This window comes from Anabrus simplex, chromosome 6 (assembly GCF_040414725.1).
Source record: "Anabrus simplex isolate iqAnaSimp1 chromosome 6, ASM4041472v1, whole genome shotgun sequence".
Classification (NCBI taxonomy): domain Eukaryota; kingdom Metazoa; phylum Arthropoda; class Insecta; order Orthoptera; family Tettigoniidae; genus Anabrus; species Anabrus simplex.
In genome coordinates, this window is record NC_090270.1 from 270127332 (window position 1) to 270146998 (window position 19667).

At 41.8% G+C, this 19667-nt stretch overlaps 1 protein-coding gene across 1 annotated transcript in view; it reads left to right on the plus strand.

Annotated features, from left to right (window-relative positions):
• The first annotated feature begins 569 nt into the window (after nucleotides 1–569).
• LOC136876442 (ATP-dependent RNA helicase DDX24) overlaps nucleotides 570–19667 on the plus strand; it is a 154778-nt gene continuing 135680 nt past the window's right edge. Inside the window, exon 1 of the mRNA XM_067150418.2 lies at nucleotides 570–850. Within this exon, the coding sequence (XP_067006519.2) occupies nucleotides 689–850 (162 nt within the window). The 5' untranslated portion in view covers nucleotides 570–688. The remainder of the gene's footprint in view (nucleotides 851–19667) is intronic.

Below are 19667 nucleotides of genomic sequence, written 5' to 3' on the forward strand. Positions count from 1 at the left end.
GTTAACAATAATAATATGTAAAACGCGTTGCTGTAGTACACGATCAAGATATACTGTAGATGAGAACAGCCAAACACAATACTACCGTATTTTCTAGATTATTATTATAGTTATTTAGATTATTATTATTATTATAGTTATACCATAGCGATACGCTATGGTTATACCTTATGTATGATTAGGGCTTAACGTAATTAACATAAACAAATATGCAACGAAATAAAGAGCATATAAACGACAAGAGAAAATCGCCATATATCGTAGGTACATATGAAGTTAACATAATTATATATTACATATCCAAAGTGACCATGAACCGATAGTTCCATTCGCTTCCATGTCGCTGTGACTTGAGTGCGACTGAATTCAGTCGACTTGTTTTGTGCTGACTGGACAGTGAAACGTGGAGAGATGCGTGGCGGGAATGCGACTGAATTCAGTCGACTTGTTTTGTGCTGACTGGACAGTGGAACGTGGAGAGATGCGTGGCGGGAATGCGACTGAATTCAGTCGACTTGTTTTTTAAGGTAGTCGACTGTTACGATAGTTTAAACTATCGACTAGTTCGATAGTTATCAGTCGATAGTGTCCATCTCTATGAGAGGCATTGGTGAGAGGTTATGTCATGTGGACTGTGGACAACCTGTAGTGTGTTTATATATCGCATGGAGTCAGTTTGAGTGGAAATATGATCAAAACGAAATCTTTATCGTGGAAACCGGTCGTTATCAATGAATCATTGCTTTCTAAGGGAATCGAAGGCCTCGTTGGTATTGAAGAACTTGCGGATTATGATGTTAACAGTTTTGGTCGAGGCAACAAGAAAATAATTGGGATAAATACTAAGAAGGTGAGTGTTTAAAGTAGACCCAAAGCTCTTATTGAATTGTTAAGGGGCTAACATGTCAACAAATTCCCGTAAAGTAGACCCAAAGCTCTTATTGAATTGTTAAGGGGCTAACATGTCAACAAATTCCCGAATATCAATAGCAAATTGACGGTCATGGAAGAAATGTTTTGGAAGTTCATGCCAATAAGGCATGTTATGAAAACTGCTGTTTCTCCTTCCAGTCGTTGTTTCACTTTCCCGTGGGGACTGAGCCACCTGTCGAACTAAGGGACTGGGGCCTTGGGATTCCGTTAGTTTATTTTAATTAAATCACTGCGCAGGCTGTTTGCAGCCACCTCCTGCGGGGTGGGGGGGCGCACATGTAGAATACACCCGCTGGGCGACTAAAAGGGGCGACCTAGGCGCGGACATGGATTGCGGTTTGGTATAATGTGTTTCATCTCCTGTGGATGGGAGGGGTTGAATACCTTCACAGGTAATCCCTGCCTGTCGTAGAAGGCGACTAAAAGGGTCATTTGGCCATGGTCCCCTCTTAATTTTTTAATTGTTTTTTGAGCGATAATTGTAGACCTATTCCAATTTTTTTATGTGCGTGCTACATGGAGATGGACCTTCTATGTGTGCGACTACGCTCTAAAGTGCATGTCAGTAACTACCCAGAAAGCGGCGGGTGGTAGTGTCATGTACCCTTGCAGTAGTTTCCGCCTGACAACACAGGTCCCCACACAGCCGAATGCCAGAAGGACGTATTCTTATTAATTATTTTTATTTATTTTTTACCTATATTTAGTGCTTTATACATGCTATAGGGTACATTCTATTGCGGCTGAGTCCTAGGAAGGGAGTCCTAGTGCTCATTGCCTCAGTCCTCCCGTATTAAGCATCGTCCAACATCGGACCCTGGGCAGTACCAGCTATGACCAGGTGGGTATTGCTTTGGCTGCTTGGTTCGGCTACAGAGACACCTGATCGGAGCGGGTGGCATTCGGGGAGGATGATTTTGGGCATGGCGTCGAAACAACTTCCGCCTACTTCCTCGGGTAGTTTGCTACCCAAGTCTTTAACTTATGATTCCCTAAGGGGGCAACCCCTTGGGAACAAATGCAGCGTATTAGTCCGGGTTTCAAATTCCCTAGGTTCCTGGTTGCTACCAGAACGAAAGGCACGATTTCAAGCTAGTGAAATCGATTCTCTTCAGTCGACAGATCGAAGCTGTATACGGTGAACTTGAGGATCTGAAGAAAATGTGCAATGGTGGTTTGCCTTTGAAGACGAGCACTGCGCTCCAAGCAGATCGGTTGCTTAAGTGTGACCACTTTGGCGAAATCCCCGTCAAAGTGGAAGAGCACAAAACCTTGAATCTGGTTCGTGGAGTTATTTTCCATCGTGATTTTGTTCTGAACACTGGCGATGAATTGATGGAAGACGTGAAGCGCCATGGCCTGACACACGTCTGGCATACCACACGCAAAGTCAACAGTGAAGACGTTGCTACGCGTGCGTTCATAGTCTCCTTCAAATTGTTAGTGTTGCCAGAGAAAGTCAAGGTAACAACCTGTCGTTGCGATTGGAGGCCGTACATCCCGCCTTCCATGCGATGCTATCAATGTCAGATATTCGGACACTTGGTATCTCATTGCTCGAATCAGTCTGTGTGTGGTACATGTGGAAGAGTAGCTCACGGCGCGGAGGAGTGCTCAACTCCGTACAAGTGCACTAAGTGCTCTGGTCTCCCTACTCGGACACGGAATAGATGGAGGGACAAAAAATTTGACTGAAAGGGTACCATATCACCATGTGGTGTCATAGGCCTTTTCTAAGTTGAAGAAAACAGCCACCAAATGCTGTTTGCAGAGAAATGCATCCTGGATAGAACTCTCCAGGTGTATCAGATGGTCAGTGGTCGAGTGAGCGTTTGGAAATCTACGTTGGTAATCGGACAGATGTCCTTGTTTCTCCAGACACCACACAAGTCTGCGATTTACCATCCTCTCAAATAGTTTACACAAACAGTTAGTGAGACAAATAGGTCTATAGCTTCCTGCATACTTAGGATTTTTTCAGGCTTGGGGACAGGAATAACTATGCCCTCTCGCCACCGAGAAGGAAACTCACCCTGTATCCAGATTCGGTTGAACACGTGATGGAGATATAATAGACTATCCTCACTAAGGTGTTTCAACATCTGGTTATGGACATTGTCTGGCCCAGGAGACGTGTCTTTGCAAAGCGCCAAGGCGCTGTGGTGTTCCCACTCCCTAAAGGGCACATTATAGTCCTCTGAAGCTTGAGTGGCAAAACTAAGGTGATGACGTTCTGCCTCCCGCTTCAGAGCGAGGAAATCATGGTGGTAGTTCCCAGAGCCAGACACATTCCCAAAATGACTTGCGAGATGGTTAGCAATCGAGAGAGGTTCAGTGACGAGATTACCTACAATGGAAATTCCCGGTACAGAAGATGATCCGTGGATACCCAAAATATGTCGAAGTTTAGTCCACACTTGAGATGATGGAGTATGTGACGTCACAGATGACATATATCTCTCCCACGAAGCTTTCTTACTTTGACGAATAAGAACTCGCGCCTTAGCGCAGAGTTTCTTAAATGTTACCAAGTTGGCCACAACAGGCTGCCTACGATAACGTTTATAGGCTCGAGGCATTCTTTGATAGCTGCTGCAATTTCTTCGTTCCACCAAGGGACGAGTTTTCGGCGAGGAGGCCCTGAGAAGGAGGGAATGGACTCCTCAGCAGAAGCAAGGATAACTTGTGTTAAGTAAGTTATTTCGCCGTCTACGGTCCGCGTGGTATCGGCATTAAAGACAGCTAGGGATGTGAACTTCGGCCAATCAGCATGTTTAAGAATCCATTGAGGAGGGACCTCGACAGATTTTTGTTGTAACAAAGTAAGAATAATGGGAAAATGGTCACTGTCACAAAGATCGTCGTGTGTATTCCACTGAAACAGCGGAACCAACGTTCGGCTGCACAGACTTAAGTCTATGCGAGAGTATATGCCGTAACGTACACTGAAATGAGCTGGTTCACCTGTGTTCAAAATAAGTAAATCCAGCTCTGTTACTGATGTTTCCAACTCCATTCCCCAGGGGCAAGGCGCATCAGAGCCCCATATGGGGTGATGGGCGTTAAAATCGCCCAATAAGAGGAAGGGACGAGGAAGCTGATCTATAAGATCAATGACATCCTTTATGCTAAGAGGCTGGCCCGGTGGAAAATAAATGTTACAAACTGTTGCTATGACAGGCAGCGGAACGCGAACTACTACAGCCTCCAGCGGCGTTCTTAGTGGGATCTCTTTGCTGTAGGTATCAGAATGGACAAAAATGCCAACGCACCGGAAGCCCAGTGAGCATAATGTCGTTCTATCGAGTATAGTCGAAAATTTCTCAAGACCGTATAATGACCTGGTCTTAAATTTGTTTCCTGAATACAGCTATACCCGCCGAATACTCGCTAATGAGCTGGCGCAGCTCAGCAAGATGCCTATCATAACCGTTACAGTTCCATTGTAACAGTGCCATAGTGTGGGTGAGGATCTGGGGGTTAGGTTAGAAGCGGCGTAATGCTACCTGACCTACACTCACATCCCCATCCGAAGATGGAGGGAGATAAGTGCTCCATGTGCATCACCTCGTCACCAAAGGAGGTGATGCATGCCTCGAATTTCTTCAACATAGTCCGAGGGCGGGGTTTCTTCCTACGTGGGGAGAGCGCAGGTTTTCCAGGAGGATACCCGCTGGCGAAGAATCAGACCCTCGTAAGGGCGCTCTTCTTCCCCGCCATCGATTCTTATTTAGATGGACTGGGCGGTGATTTCCCAGCCCTGGTTGACAATGCCGCCTTCGCCGGCTTAGGAGCAGCTTTCGCCGACCTCGTGAGGGAAGGAGGCGTTGTCATCTTCCCCTACTGTGCCGGCGTAGGTTTCTTGGCCGGCACAGGCTTATTGGTGATTGAAGGCTGAGATGGACCCGCCTTCAAGCTCGTTCTCTTTGCGGCGTTGCTCGCAGGAACAATTGCTGCCTTGGGCGCAGCGATCTTCTGAGAAGGTGTTCCAGTTGAAAATGAGGAAGCTGGGAGAGACTGTGCCATCATGCTGAAGTCTAGTGTCTTGGCCGGTGCATTAAACTTACGGCGCGCTTCCTGGTAGGAAAGACCATCCAGGGTCTTGATCTCCTGGATCTTCTTCTCACTCAGATAGGTCGGATAAGTCCGATTATTATGAGTAATTTTATGCAATTTTTTAAAAAATGTTAAAATTGCGAAGCTGCACCAAGATTGAATCGACTTGATGGACAGATTGTCGCTACACAACAGCAGCTTGCGCTATATCATGATAGTCTGGTAATAAGTGCTGTGTAGGTACAGGAGGAAGGGAACACGCCGCAATGTTTTACAATGTACCTTTCTTGATAGGAGGTTCATTCTTATGCCTGTTATTTGGAAATAGCAATCCAACATGCCTTGACCGAGGTCAACATTGATAGGTCTGCCCAGTTTGAAGAACGTAGCTGTGTATTAGACGAGTAAAATATTTAAGAAACTGTGAAAAAATATAGAATATCAACACTGGAATGACACAAGTTATCACCCATTCATAATGAAGAGCAACTGGGGATTCTCAACGAGCAAAGATGAGTCTATGTAATCTATCTATAGGTCTATAAATGTCATTGTATATGTATATGAATGTATTACATCTCCGAAACCACTGGAGCGATTTCAACGAAACTTTGTACACTTGTATCATATATTTATTGAATGTATCAACGACTTCCCGCAATTACGGGTTGGCACAAAGTACAAAGTAAAGCTTATCAGGATACAGAATGTTTTATCATATGGACTTACGTTCCATGTGTATCATAGCTTGTTTGATATATAAGTCGCTCGATTGGTATAATTATGGAATGTACAAAATTTCTATAGGTTTGTTCCAACACGATTCCAAATTGATTCTGAACTGTCTGCTAATGTGTAGTAATTCGACGGGTGTTCCAACATAATCGAGAATTGGTTCTGAACTCCCAGCTTGCTGTTCCAACGTAATTCGGAACTGATTCGTAACAGTTCCGAACCAGTGAAAGCTGTTCTTGGTCCAGAGCGAGAACTAGACGTACTGGTCATGTGCACTAAGATTTTTAACTCCATCTGAAGAGTCATCGGGAAACTAAAGAATTTGCCACAAGTTAACCCTACATTTCTGAGATTGAGGAAAGTAAGGAAACTGAATGATTTGGATATTGACAGTGACTTTGTTGAGGACAGTTCAAGTGATGAGGATGAGTGAGAGGTGAACATACTGAGAATAAAGAATGAAAATTATTTTTATAACTAATAATCCAAGCTTTATAATTAGATTAGGCCTATAATATTGAATGTTTTAACTTGATAATGCGTGTTTATCACAAGATGTTAATCCTGATGGAAACATATTATCAGTATACCTCCGTCTAGGCAAGTATTACGATTTGCTGAGCTTATTTATGTCTCGTTTTTGGACGTACACAATAAAGCAAGGGAACTTATGACTTAGCACATCTATGACCCGTATCTGAAGTAGACAGATAATATAACATTGAGCCGTTTGAAACTATATTAAGTTAAAAATGGGAGAAATTGTTGTTTTCTTTCTGCTCTTGACAGGTAAAAATTGCACCTATACGGTAGAGCACGAAATTACGTGCTAAAGAGACTGAAAACACCTTGTTATGCTCTTATCCACTACAGTTGGAATGAGTCAACTAAGTAAACTTCCCGTCGATTTTAAAGCTTATTTTAGTTATTTCTGAGAGTTCATGATCTGATATTACAAGATTGTATGCACTTCTAAAATCACTAAAAGTAATAAGTAAATATTATTACTGAGTGAGTTGGCCATGCGGTTAGGGTCGCGCGGCTATGAGCTTGCATTCTGGAGATAGTGGGTTCAAACGCCACTGTCGGCTGCCCAGAAGATGAATTTCCATGGTTTCCCATTTTCATACAAGGCAAGTGCTGGGGCTGTACCGGTACATTAATTACGGCCACGGCCACTACCTTCTCATTCCTAGTCCCTTACTATCCTAGCGTCGCCGAAAACTTTCGATATGTTAGTGTGACGTAAAAAAAATAAAAAAAATAATAATAATAGGAAGGAGATTTCTGCCTTCTGTAAATCCTCACAATCATTTACACAGGCTTTGTCCATTAATGATTCCTGGAACCTGCTTATCTAGGTCCCGCCAAGATATGAAGTCAAATGGCTGGGTTTAGAGTGCATAGTGCTAACCATTAGGCCTACACCACAGTTGCTTATCCAATCAACTATGTCTGCGTTCAAGCGCAAGATGCTCTGCCCATGTGGGTTGGACCCTGTTTATTAAACAGAGGTAATAGAAGGAATGAGTGATCATCGCGCAGTTATGTTAGAAATTAACATTGAAGCAAGAGGGGAGAAAAGGGAAGGGAAGTTAGTTAAAGCAGACATGGAAGCAATAAGTTCTTACTTTGCAAAAAATTTGATAAGTGGACAAATGGAGGGGAAAATGTAGAATTGCTATGGGGAGGACTGAAAAATCAAATTCTGGAAGGGGAAAGAGTGTTTGTGCCATCCGTGATGGGTAGGGTTATGTTAGATTAATATGCTGTGTTCAACATGGTATTTGTGCATTTCGAAAATCCACTCTAAAATGAAATAAGTTTTTATTTATTTATTAATAAATTACAATATTGATATTGTAATTTATTACATTTATAGAACCCACCGTTTGTTAAATCTATCGCTAGTTATTATAGTTTACACTTAACAGTAAAGCCAAATAAATGATTAGTTTCTCCAGCTGTCTCTAGATGACGCTGATTACGTATAAAACAATTCTATTTGCGTTCCAACACACTGGAATAACGGAGTGGTTCTCAATGGTAATCAGTAAGTGCTTGCGCATTCACAGTTGTTGATATCAGTTCTGAATGCATTCTGCACTAGTTCTGAACTGTTTGTTGGAACAAATCTTATATATACAAGTTCCTATATAGTGTATAATCTCTGGGCTCTATAGTCCTATGGGGCATTTTTGAAGTGGAATACATGATCCGATACAGATTGAGATATGTGACCATTGAATTAACAGCAAGGTAGAGCAGCAAGTAATATTCGTTCCATCATATCGCTGATTATAAACATTACACTATATATCATAGAATAAATGGTCCAGGCACATGCTGACCTTACACCATACGCACGTAATGAAAGTAAGCTATTCACAATTTGTACAAGAGGAATGAGTATCAGAATGAAAAGGAAAGGAAACTGGATTTTCACAGCGTGAAGGTTTTTCTGTTTTATATACTGCTTTGTACTGTTCAGAAGTTGCTGCCACATAGCTTGAAATCTGACAGTTGATAGTGAACAACTTGTGTTCAAAGAATACTATTTCTAACATGAATATCAGAGTCAAGATTGTACAGGAGAATCATGCTAAAAGGTTTAAATAAGTTTTTTCCAAGCCCTGAACCCATAAACATCCAGCGGATGGATAAGACCCATATTACCCTTTGATACATTGTAATAACTAATTCTTTATCCATTGATACTGCCTCCTGGATGTTGGTTTCTGACTGCCCAGTCCATGAATCCAGAATATTTTTTAGCTCATGCATGCGGTGCACATCTTCAATCCAACTTTTTGCTGTATCCACAAAGACGCACACACAATGCTGTTAGTTCGTACACTTATTTATTTAGAATTGATTTTCACATTAATCAGACATAACCTAATTAACTGCCGTCACAACAAAACACCATATCAACACCCTACCATTCTTAATAACTATCATTAAGCACATGGAGATTGCAACCTTGAAACAGTTGACTGCTGACTGCCTACAAACATTCCTGCCTAAACACAACACGAGGTCACAAGTATACTCCTATTAAACCATAACTACAACTACGCAATAACTCGTCTGTACCATCAAGACCACCTCCTTATATATGTGTCTGGCCAGGCTTCTAGAAAGATATGCCACAACAGACCTTCTCGTAAACTCTAGTGTGCTTAAAGTCCAGATATAATGTAAAGAATATTCTACGTAGTTCTCATCTTACTTAGTGTTATTCTGGAAATTACAATGTGTTACACAATACTGTAGCGGATTGCACATCATATATACAGGTAATAATAAATTATATACTATTAATTACAGGTTCTTACATTAATCTAACTTATATATATATACACACACAGAGCACATGTTTCATTACATAACCTCACAAACAATGTGATCGTAAATAATAATAATAATAATAATAATAATAATAATAATAATAATAAGTGGACGTACATCACAAGTCATAATAATAATAATAATAATAATAATAATAATAATAATAATAATCATAAAATTAATAATAATTCGAGCTTGATACTTGAGTTATTTACCCATGGGTTAAAGGATATTGTTTTCCAGTTAGGCCCTATATCAGTCTGTTACACTTGCGTCACTATTTCCCCCATATAACTTGAAACAATTCTCACAGTCTACCATATTCGTCGACTTTGCATTGGGCGTAGATTGTATCTTCTTTCTTCCTCAATGTCGCTGGATGTGTTCTCCTCCTCTTGACCAGATCGTGCTGTGTCAGGAATTCGGGTTGCCTCTTTGCCAGCCTCTTCCTTGATGATAGTTGTTGCATTCTCCTCATGGTCAGATTGTGCTGTATCATTAGTTGCCTCTCTTCCAGGTGGACCCGTGGCAGTACCAGTCTTACACTGCATGCGCAGTGGTTGGATGACTCGTCGGAACTGTGATGCTTGGACCTTGACAAGAGGGTTGGTCTTTAGTAAGTAGACCCCATGGCCCAGCTGCTTATCCACCTTGATGGGACTAACCCACTTAGGTGCGAGACCTGCGTGAAACCCTCCAGTCTTATTGCTGACTGGGTGGTTATGTCGCTGTACTTGTTGGCGTGGTAGAAAGATCAAGGTTTCTTCGACATCCTGAGCCTTGGTCTGTATAAGGGATCTCTTCTCGGCCAACACTTGCTTCTCCTTGATGTCCTGCTGCTGCTGTTGCCATTCTGCCAGGGAACCAGTTGCATTATCTTGACCAGAAGTGGGTGGTGGGTGAATTTCCCAGTCCCCGGTGCCGTATAGCGGTCGACCAAGGAACAGCTTCACTGGGGAATAGCCGGTGACACAGTTGATGTGTTGTCACAGGGCAAAAAGCGACCGCGGTATCTGGTGGTCCCACAGTCGATGTTCTTTGTCTATTAGGTGGACCCGTAGCATCCTTCTCAGCTCCTGGTTCCGTCGTTCCGTTGGATTGGCCCTTGGGTTATACTGTAGATAGGGGTGGTCCAGTGCTCCACACCCCATTCTGTTCTCATTTGCTGCCACTTCCTTGACATAAACTGACTCCTGTTGTCTGACAGAATGCACCGTGGATAACCATAGCGGCTGAATACCTTGGCTGGTGATGCGTCCTGCCATGGCTTCTGGTTTTGGAAAGGCCTCAGTCCATCTTGTGAAAAGGTTGGTGATTACTAGGAATCCTGTTTTACCCCATGGTGTTCTAGGTTAAGGACCCATCAAGTCCAGGGCTATGACCTCCCAAGGGCATTGCAGCTGTCTTCCTCGCTAACTGGAATCTGCCTTCCTGTTGTTCGCCTTGGTGCAGGTACAGATGTAGCACCCTTTCACATAGTCCAGGATGTCTTTCCACATGTTGACCCACAGGAATCTTTGTAGGATAGACTGATACGTCTCTTCACCTCCTGGATGTCCGGCTTCAGTGCTGCCATGGAACTTCTCGAGGATGTCCGCCGTGTGCTGTCTGGGGATCACCACTACTGCAGGTGTGTTGGAGAGGTGAGATCTGTACATCAAGAGTCCTCCGTCAACCCAGAAGTTCTTGTAGCACATCTTGAATTTCCTCGGGACGAGTCGACTTTTGGTGTTCTGTCTCCTAATCCACTGTGTTATGGTCCTACAGGTCTTGTTATGTTCTTGCTACTGTTTGATTACTCCTAGATCAAGTTCCTTCTTGATGATCATAAGGACAGGTTCCTTAGGCTCACTCTGGTGTTTTCGTGGGAACTCCCTCTCGACAATGATGCTCCTGGCTTCTGGTTCCATCGCCAGGTGCCTGGATAAACTCTCCGCTCCTGGGACATGACACACATCGAAATAAAATTCTGCGATTAACAGAGTCCATCGTATCATTTAGATTTTGAGCCAGAGACCAAGTTCAACCATTTGACGAGCGGCATTATCAGTGTAGAGCTGGAACTTCCTTCCCTCCAAGTAGCCTCTGAATTTGCACATGGCCGACACCATGTCTAATTCTTCCTTTTTGGCAGTGCAGTAGCGTTGCTCGGTGGGAGATAGCTTTCTGCTGGCATACTCGATGATGTCCCTTCCGCCGTCACTCCTCTCCTGGAGTAACACTACTCCTAAGATGGAGTCGCTGGCATCCGTCTGCAGGCACATCTTCCGTTGAGGGTCTGGTTGGGCTAGACTGGGAGCGTTGCATATCGCAGCCTTAATGTCTTGCAATGCTACTTCTTCCTTGCTTGTCCATAGGAACAGGCGGTTGGTATGGAGATTACGATGGTATAGATTACTATGGTATGGAGTAGATCGGTGAGTGGTATTGCCACCTCTTCAAAGTGTGTCATGAAGCTGCTATACCATCCACACAAACCAAGGAATTGACGTACTTGTCGCTTGGTCCGCGGGCATTCAGCTTCTTTGATAGCTCGATTCTTCTCCAATTGCCTTTCTAAGCCTTCGGATGTTAGGACATAGCCAAGATATTCTATGCGGGACTGGGCGAAGTGGGACTTCTCCAGTTGGCAAGTCAGTCCATGAATCTTCAGTTGTTCCAGTACTTTCCTCAGATGTACAAGGTGTTGCTGAAAATTCTTGCTGTGAATTAAAAATCGTCGAGACATACTTGACAAAAATCTCCAGCGTATCCTTATATTACCTTATCCATCAGTCCTATGAAGGTGGCAGGAGCATTATTCAGTCCAAAAGGCATTACTGTACTGGTACAATCTTCTCAGTGTCATGAAGGTGGTCATTGGTCTAGAACTTTCCTCGACCTCCACTTGCCAGTATCCGAAGTTGAGATCCAGTGCCCTGAAAACCCTAGACCCACTTACTTGTTTCAGCGAGTCTTTCAGGTCAGGCATGGGGTAGGCGTCACTAACGGTCTTCTCGTTGAACTTGCGGGAGTCCACACACAGTCGATACTCCCCATTCATCATCTTCATCTTCTTCTTCGGTAGGATGAAGGACAGGATGTAGAGGGTTTGATGAGACCTTGCCCTTCCATCTCTTGAATCTTCTGGATGACGAAGTTGTGCTTATCCGAGTTGATTGGATATGGATGTTGCTTGATGGACGAGGAGGTGCTGCATTCAGTGGTGTGCATTACCATGGTAGTTCGTCCTATTTTATTGGTGATGACTTCTGGAAAGTCCTTCAAGGTGCGTTTCAGCTCATCTTCTTCACTTGGTTGAAGATGTGTTAACTGGATATCTCCCAGGTCTACGTCAGCTTCCGCATCCTTGCGGGTCTGGAGATTTCTATCGTGCCAGGCGACCCTCAGACGTCTGTCTTTTCCCAGAAAGACTTTTTGTGCTGCATAGTCTAGGATCACTTTGTATTCCATCAGAAAATCATGACTTAATATGATATCAGTATCAGGTACTGAATCACTGCAACGTCATGCATTTAGCGGTTAGGTTAGTTTGTCCTTGAATAGAATTGGTTACCCCGTCCATTGCTCCCACTGCCCTTCTGAGGTGGTGAGACTTCATAGGCGGTAGTAATCTGGCAATACCCCTGTTGACAAATGAATGACTTGCTTGGCTGTTGAGTATGGCTGAAAAATTATTGTTGCCTATCCTTAAGATGATAGCTGGGCAGGTTTAGTCTGTTGTACCCTCAGTCTGACCAATTCCTCTCCTACTTGACCAGGGTTGCTTGTCTGTCGTGTCTTGAGGTGCATTCCTGTTTCCGGTCCCATCCCCCCCGCAATCCAGAATGGGCCGGACCTAGTTTTCCATCGTCAAGGCTGGGGACTTGTTCTTCAGGTGTCCCGTTCTTCCACACTGGTAGCACTTCCTAATTGCGCTTCTCTCTTCTGCAGCTTTGCTCTTGTGTTCCTCCTCCAACTGGGCGATTATTCTATGTAGATCAAAGGATCCTCCAACTGGGCGATGATTCTACGTAGATAATCAAAGGATCTCGGTTGTGATACTTTCACTAGGGGTTGAATCTTATCGTGGAGTAGCTCTGTGGTATCTGGTAAGATCTTGTTCTCGCTTCCTTCCGGGTGCAGACGTTTGAAGAGCTGGTACTTCTGTAGGAGGAAGGCGCTGGCTCTCATGCCAGGGGTTGTGCCTCAGTCAGTAGCTTCCTTTTCATGGAGCTCTTCACCCCTTCGGAATTAAACCTAGCGAGGAACTCCCTCTTAAAGTCCATCCAGTTTAAATTTAAACCCTTCAAGTTATTCCAAGTAGCGGCTTGCCCCTGTAATCGTTGTGTGATGAGTTGCACGAGTAGATTAGTCCTTCCTAAATAGACTGACTGATCCCTCGATGAAGCTAGCCAGTTTCTCTTCCAGTCGCCTGTGGAATTCTGGATGCTCTCTATAATCACCATCGGGTCTGGGTGTCCTGTATTCCCAGTTAGGTTTGGGGTGGTTAGAGGTGTGGCGATATGTCCTGTTTGAGTTTTTCTTCTACTGCATGAAGGATGCTTTCTCTTATATTCTGCACATCTCCCTTTATGGTCGAAATCTGGTTTTCTAACCCTCCTTCAGCAGCAGAAATGTGGCTCCCAAAATTTCCCTCGGCAGTAGAAAATCTCCCCTCAACCTGTTGCTTTATCCCGGAAACCTGGATTTCCACCTCCTCCTTGAGGTTTGAGGTATCCCCTTCCAGCTGGCTTACCCTACTATCGATCTGTTCAACCTGTCCCAGTTTTGACCTGATGTCCGATATTTGCTGCGTTAATCGATTGGTGACATCGCTAATTTGCTATAAAATTTTGTCATCTACGGTTGAAATTTTTGATTCTAGGTGAGGTTCAACTTTGTAAGCCTGCGTGTACACTTGTGATATATTTGTCCGGTTAAAACTGAGTTAGTTTGAGGAATTTCGTCGTTTACTTTCAAAATTTGATCTGAAATCTTTTCTGTTAGGGTGGAATTGACGTCTGAAATTTTGTCTGAAAGTTTCTCGTTTGCTTTCAAAATTTGATATGCAAGTTTGTCATTCTGTTCTGTTAAGGTGGAATGAACTCGTGAATCAACGTTTGAGAATTTGTCATTGAGTGCCTGCATCATGGTCATTAGGTTAGAACACATTTTGGGAATATTTATCTCATCTTCCGATGTTTCGTCTTCGTCGACCTTGATGAAAAACTTTTCGGGATCTTTACCTTTTTCAACGAGATCTTCCCGTAACCACGTCTACAGCGATTTCTTCTTGCCGTTTGTCGGGAGATTTCTCTTGACAAGTTCATCTTTGAGTTGATGTACGGACATATTTCCTAGTGTCACTTGCATTTTGATCTATTTCGCACTACACTTGCATTCACTCGTAAATTCTTACGTCCTCGTCACGGTCGCCCAGTTGCTGTATCCACAAAGACACGCACAAAATACTGTCAATTGGAACACTTATTTATTTAGAACTGATTTTCACATTAGTCACACATAACCTAATTAACTGCCGTCACAAAACACTATATCAACAAATCACCATTCTTGACAACTACCTATCATGAAGCACATGGAGATTGCAACCTTGAAACAGTTGACTGCTGACTGCCTACAAACATGTCTGCCTAAACACAACACGAGGTCACAAGTATACTACTGTTAAACCATAACTCCAACTACGCAATAATTCATCTCCACCATCAAGACCACCTCCTTATATATGTGCCTGGCCAGGCTTCTGGAAAGATATGCCACAACAGACCTTCTTGTAAATTCTAGACTGCTTAAAGCCCAGATATAATGTAAAGCACATTCTACATAGTACTCTTCTCACCTACTGTTATTCTTGAAATTACAATATGTTACACAATACTGTAGCAGATTGCACATCATATATATACAGGTAATAATAAATTATACCATTAATTACAGGTTCTTACATTAACTAAACTTATATATACACAGAGCACATGTTTCATGACCTAACCTCACAAACAATGCGATCGTAAATAATGATTATACTAATACTAATAAATGGATGTACATGATAATAATAATCATAAAAATTATAATAATTCAAGCTCGATACTTGCATTATTTACTCATGGGTTAAAAGGATATTGTTTTCAAGTTATATTAGTCTGTTACACTTGCATAACTTTAAAGATTTCTTTAGTTAATTTTCCTGATGTAGAGGGAACAACATAAAGCGCTGATACTTTCCTGCAGGACAGTTAGAACTATTTTCCCAAGTTCTCCGTCCTTTGATAAGATTAGCCTGATCGTGCAGGATGTGCTAAGGCATTCAGAGATTACGCCTCTGCAAATACAGATTTTTCTCTGGATTCACTTAAGATTCTACCACTGTGAAATTTCAGGTTGTAATGATTCATAACAGACTTAATGGTCCACTGTTTGCCACCGTCATTTCTTAAGAAATCAGCAGGTTTTTTTCTTCTTGTAAACTATATCAGTGTTGTTTGGTGCTTTTAGTGATTTGTTCCCCAATCCAAAATGTAATTGCTCCCACGCATAACACAGAAATTGATGTCAGCTCTGGAATTGTCTTAAATACAGTATCATTTTTGGATAATTCTAAACAAACTCCAGTTGTGGAGTGATGCATAAGATCTAAAATTATAGTGGCTCTGAGTGGGAGGCTAATTAAGTTTCCGAAGGTCTTAAATTTGCTTCAATCTGCAACAATTATTTTGTGACCTATTCTTTGCATACTTACTATTTACCTCAGCCGCTAACTCAACTTGCGCAATGTTCGTTTAACTCTCCATTCTGTTCTTATGTGGAAGTAAATTTGTTAGATTCTGATGAATATTCCAGGAATGTTTTTATACCTGTGAAATTTAAATTCCTATTGTAATCTATTGCACAGTAAACAAACTCATTGAATGAACATTTTTTGGTGGCTAATTATTTAGAATATCCTATGATAAGAATACGGGGTAGGGTTCAATCAATCAGTCACTAGTGATCTGCATTTAGGGCAGTTGCCCAGGTGGCAGATTCCCTGTCTCTTGTTTTCCTAGCCTTTTCTTAAATGATTGCAAAGAAATTGGAAATTTGGGTTGCATGGAGAGCTGCAACAAACCATTCTCTTGACTGATGTCTCAGAAAACAACAAGAATAAATTTTCACTTGCATTTCCAGATAATTAATGTTTTTGTTAAATAGACTAATTCCTTTCCCATAAAATGCGCTGCCAGAAGACAGTCGACAGCGAACACTCTAGTGTGATGGTACTTTCTGGCCCTTTGATTGCCGCCGCTGCTTTCTCTCCTCTCCTCACTGTAGCTTAATGCCACATTGTTTTCTCTTCCACCTGCCAGCAGTCCCTTCTAGTGTATTGAATTCAAATAATAGGTAAATATTTAACGCTTGGAAAATTCACTGAAAAATAAAAAATAAAATGTATCACTTACAGGACCCATGTCAGCATCTCCTTACTGAATTTGGCACATTTGCCGGAATCCCCGTGTTATTTTAAATCTAGGAAATACCTCAAGGCTAAGTGTATCTAACCATTAAAGATACGTCCAGGAGGTATTTATGGGATAGGCCTGTACAGTTTATTCATAAATTATACCTCAATTATTTTTGTAACTACTTTGTATTGGACACGTCAAGCGAATGAAAGAAGAAAGACTGCCAAGACAAGCACTGGAAGACAGGGAGGAGAGGACAAGGGAGACCAAGATTACAATTACTCTGTGAAGAACAGCAAAGGACAACGAAACCTGGACCGGAACACAGAAGTTCTGTCCGTTTTCAAGTGTCAGACACAAGATGGTACACAGCAAATGTTATGTACTGGTGCGCACTGGATGAAATATGGGTGCGTTGCAGTGATACAAAAGCGGCTCTTCCTTATTAGTATCCTACAGTGTGTGCGGTACCCACTTGCTCAACTTGTCCATCTTCCTTATGCGATGCAGGTGAAGTCTGACTGTTTCTTTAGGCACTTGCAAGTGTGTGGCAAGCTGACCACACGTTTGGTTGCTGTCCTTTTTTATGGCCTCCTGAAAGGCCTCATCATTCAACAGCTGGGGGGCGGCCACTGCGGGTGTCATCAGAGAGCTGTATTCATGTGCAGCAGCTGGGCTGAGTGGCTCATACTGTTAGCACTTATGAGCTCATGTTGGTAGATTCAATCCTGGATCAGTCTGGTAGTGTTTGAAGGTGCTCAGATATGTCAGCCAGTTGTGGTAGATTTGCTGGCACGTAAGAATTCCTGCAGGACAACATTCCGGCATCTCAACTGAAAACCTTCAAAGTAGTTAGTAGTTAGTGGGATGTAAAACCAGTAACATCATTATCATATGCAGCACTCTCCTCAAAGGTTTGGTACATGTAGCGACTTGATTCGGCTACAACAGGTCGCAAAAATAATAAATGTAGTAATGTGACAGATCTACCGTAAAGTCATAAAGCAAACAACCCTGAACAAGCTGTTAACACCTCCAACTCTCCATGCCATTGCTACCAAGACCAAGAAGAGAAAACTGGATTCAGGCCAAACACAGTCACTGAAGGTAATGGACGATAGAGGCTCAGAGAAGTACAGAAAAATTTCCAGAAGTTACTAAAGTGACATTGGAGTAGTACTACAATCATTATTTGTTCGTACTTGTTCATAATATCAGCAATTCATAATTATTGACAAGTTTATCCAACGTAACACATGAGTAACAACACAGTAAAGGTTTCCACCTATTCAATACAAAATATATTCACAATATTTTAAAATTACATAGGCCTAGATATTGAAAGGCTTTCTGTTTTGCCTGGTAAGCTACATCATTAAGGGTTATAAATTTCATGTTGTTGGTCCGTATTGAACTGAGAATAACATATGAGTAACAACACAGTAAAGGTTTCCACCTATTCAATACAAAATATATTCACAATATTTTAAAATTACATAGGCCTAGATATTGAAAGGCTTTCTGTTTTGCCTGGTAAGCTAAATCATTAAGGGTTATAAATTTCATGTTGTTGGTCCGTATTGAACTGAGAATAACATATGAGTAACAACACAGTAAAGGTTTCCACCTATTCAATACAAAATATATTCACAATATTTTAAAATTACATAGGCCTAGATATTGAAAGGCTTTCTGTTTTGCCTGGTAAGCTACATCATTAAGGGTTATAAATTTCATGTTGTTGGTCCGTATTGAACTGAGAATAACATATGAGTAACAACACAGTAAAGATTTCCACCTATTCAATACAAAATATATTCACAGTATTTTAAAAACAGAAAGCCTTTCTATATCTAGGCCTATGTAATTTTAAAATATTGTGAATATATTTTGTATTGAATAGGTGGAAACCTTTACTGTGTTGTTACTCATATGTTATTCTCAGTTCAATACAGACCAACAACATGAAATTTATAACCCTTAATTATCCAACGTAAGCAATATTGTACATATATATATGCATGGTTTGATAGAATCTGATGTTCTTGTAGAATGAAACATATCATTCTTTGTTTAATAGTGTGTATTAGGTATGTTATAGTAATGTGTTTTAATTAGTGTTTTAGACAGACTGAAAAGCTTTTTGGTGTCATATAGCAGTATTGAAGGAAAGGAATAGAATTAATTAAATAGAGATATGTACTGTATCTTAACGAGATATTGTAATAGGAGTTGAATCATGGCTAAGAAGTGATAAAGGATGTCTACACTTTCTCCCATTACTTGAATGTTTATCATAGAGACAATAGAGGGGGAGTATTCATATTGTTGGAAGAAGAATTTGTAAGCCATGAAAAAGTTGTTTCCGGAGATAGGCGTACACAACATGAGCAGAGGAAGTAAAGTCTTTCTGTAGTTTATCAAGAGTCTCAGTAATGGGTTTCGAAATGAAAATCGTATCTTCAACCTTCCTTTTCTGCCCAGGATTACCTGCTATGGGATGGAGTACTCTCTACAATGAGTGCATTGATGCTGAATGGTAAATACCATCCGTGTAGTTGGGTATGAGTTTCCCAGTGGCAGAAATGCCACTGAAATCGTGTTCTCCAGGTTAGGAGTGGCTGATAAAGGCATATGTTTGCCATGTTAGGGATGACCTTGTTGAAACATGGCAGTTAGGTATAAAATATCTTTGAGTGTGGCAAGCGCAATGTAATAAATAGCCTATATGAAGCATCAAAGGGGTTCAGAACAAACAGCTAAGAACACTTCTCTTGTGTCTCCAGGGAGGTGCAAGAAGTGGATGGAGGTTAGTGATCCATTGTCTGACCCAGGAGCTCCCTGGATAAGGGTAATGGAAGATCTTCAACATTCCATTTAACCCGTTCATGCCATTTGACGAGATGTGGCCGCACGCAGTGTTTTGGTGCAGGAATCAAATTACGAGCTCAGCTCGCAATGACGCAGTTCCTCACTTATCTTTGTATATTAAATTCCCTTTGCAATATGAGCTCTCACAATACACACTGTAAGGAACTAGAGGCATGTACTGTTGGTAAACAATATATCTGTATTTCTGTGAGAAACTGGATTGTTGAACAACAGTTTATTTTCATTGGTATTCCATATTCATTAAGCAGT